At 44.0% G+C, this 1,964-nt stretch overlaps 1 protein-coding gene across 8 annotated transcripts in view; it reads left to right on the forward strand.

The window, feature by feature from the left end:
- esrrb (estrogen-related receptor beta) overlaps positions 1-1,964 on the forward strand; it is a 46,144-nt gene that overhangs the window by 29,056 nt on the left and 15,124 nt on the right. For all 8 annotated transcript variants that reach the window (XM_032500502.1, XM_032500503.1, XM_032500499.1 and 5 more), the window contains 2 exons: positions 310-420; positions 927-1,088. In XM_032500502.1, the coding sequence (XP_032356393.1) occupies positions 310-420; positions 927-1,088 (273 nt within the window). The remainder of the gene's footprint in view (positions 1-309; positions 421-926; positions 1,089-1,964) is intronic.

The raw sequence follows: 1,964 nt of genomic DNA on the forward strand, positions 1-1,964 counted from the left end.
CACACACACACACACACACACAATGGAGTGCAAGCTTACTTGCTCAGATACACACACTTATGCCACTATGCAGTCCTTTTACACTATCTCTTTTACACATGATTTAGAATATGTTAGGGTGTCACTTCTGATCATCATGCTACATGAGTGTAATAGATGAAAGATTTAATTGTGGCTTAACTACTGTATTACCATTTATCTGATACATTTATTAGCTCAACCTATTTAATTTCCATGTATTTTGATACCCCTCTATTGTGGAAAAAATACACTCTTAATCTCATGTCCCTTTTGTCATTTCTAACCCAGGGGTTCGTCTGGACCGCGTGCGAGGGGGCAGACAGAAGTACAAGCGGAGGTTGGATACAGAAAACAACCCGTACCTGGGCTTGACGCTTCCCCCTCCAACTAAAAAGCCTCGTGAGTACTGCTCCGTCCCTAGCCCATTGTCTCCTCTGCCGCCCCTTTTCTGCAAGGCCAGCATGCAGGTGAAGCTGAGGAAAAATTCTATGCTAGCCTCATGTTCTTCCTGTCTTTGTCATGTTTGGGCAGTCGAAAGATCCAAAAATTGGGCCAGCTATTGTTCTGGTCAGAGCTGAATTATGACGAGTCTATGAGCAGATTTTAAACATTGACAGAGTACTTGAGGACACTAGTGTCTTACATTTTCACTTGTGTGCATTCCGTAGGGATAAGAGCTTTCAGTGCCTTTATTTCACTCATACAAATTCAAGCTCCATCCATTAGTTTGCATAATGAGACCAAGAAAGAAAGTGAGACCACCATTCTACCATTTGTTACAATTCCACCAATGCCCAATGTTTATCAGCACGGTACATCTTTGTGCCTCATTGAGATTTTCAGTGATATGACCTTTGACCTCTGCTTTGCTTTGACATCCCGCCTTCTTCCTCCTCTATCCTCAGTCACAAAGATAGTGTCTCACCTGTTGGTGGCGGAGCCAGAGAAGATCTATGCCATGCCTGACCCCACCATGCCGGAGAGCGACATCAAGGCTCTGACCACGCTGTGCGACCTGGCTGACCGCGAGCTAGTGGTCATCATCGGCTGGGCCAAGCACATTCCAGGTATAAAACAAATGATTTTTGCTTCCTTTTCTTTCTTTTTTTTAACCTTTCTGCTCTGTCCTATTTCTCCCAGTTTTATTTCTCTCTGTCTCCTTTCCATACACACTGTATAAAAAAACATGTGCACTCACACATGTAGATAATTAATGACAGCAGCTCATACCGCCTTAGGGTGTGTGGAGAATGGAAGGGGTGCAAAATGGACATAGTTGTGCAAGAAAAAAATCAATAGAGTGCATCTAAAACCCCTGCATTAAACGGAGAGGGGGACACAATGCCAGTGCCAACATATGTTGTAATCACCAGGGAGATTTAGAACAAAGTTAGGGACCTGCCCAACCAAACAAGACATCATATCACACACAGACACACACAGACACACACACACACACACACACACACACAAACGCACTCAAGCGCAGCACACATACATTGAATTATTGATGGGCATAATCATGTTTCTTCCTTGCCCCTTAGACATTCTGATAGACGAGGTGTTAGGTTATAAGAGGCTGTTGAATTAAGGATACAGCCCCTCACGTCAGCACAGATTTTGCTTCCTTCAAGAGTTTTCCTCTGATTTTGACAGAGAACACATTGTTTAGCAGCTCTTTTTTTGCAACCGAGGCAGATTCTCCTTGATCTTGAGTTTGACCTCCATAACTCTATAACATTACTGTGCTGTAGGCATGAAGGGGTAACAAACTAAATGAATGTGTCCCCCAGCGGCACCTCCATAACCTCTTCTTCTCATCAGCATAACTTGGGCAGGCACAGAGCTGTCAGTATGCAGGAAATGTGCGACATCAGTACAGCACTGAAGCACACTCTCACACACACACACACACACACACACACACACACACGTACACACAC

This window comes from Etheostoma spectabile, chromosome 20 (assembly GCF_008692095.1).
Source record: "Etheostoma spectabile isolate EspeVRDwgs_2016 chromosome 20, UIUC_Espe_1.0, whole genome shotgun sequence".
Taxonomy (NCBI): Eukaryota; Metazoa; Chordata; class Actinopteri; order Perciformes; family Percidae; genus Etheostoma; species Etheostoma spectabile.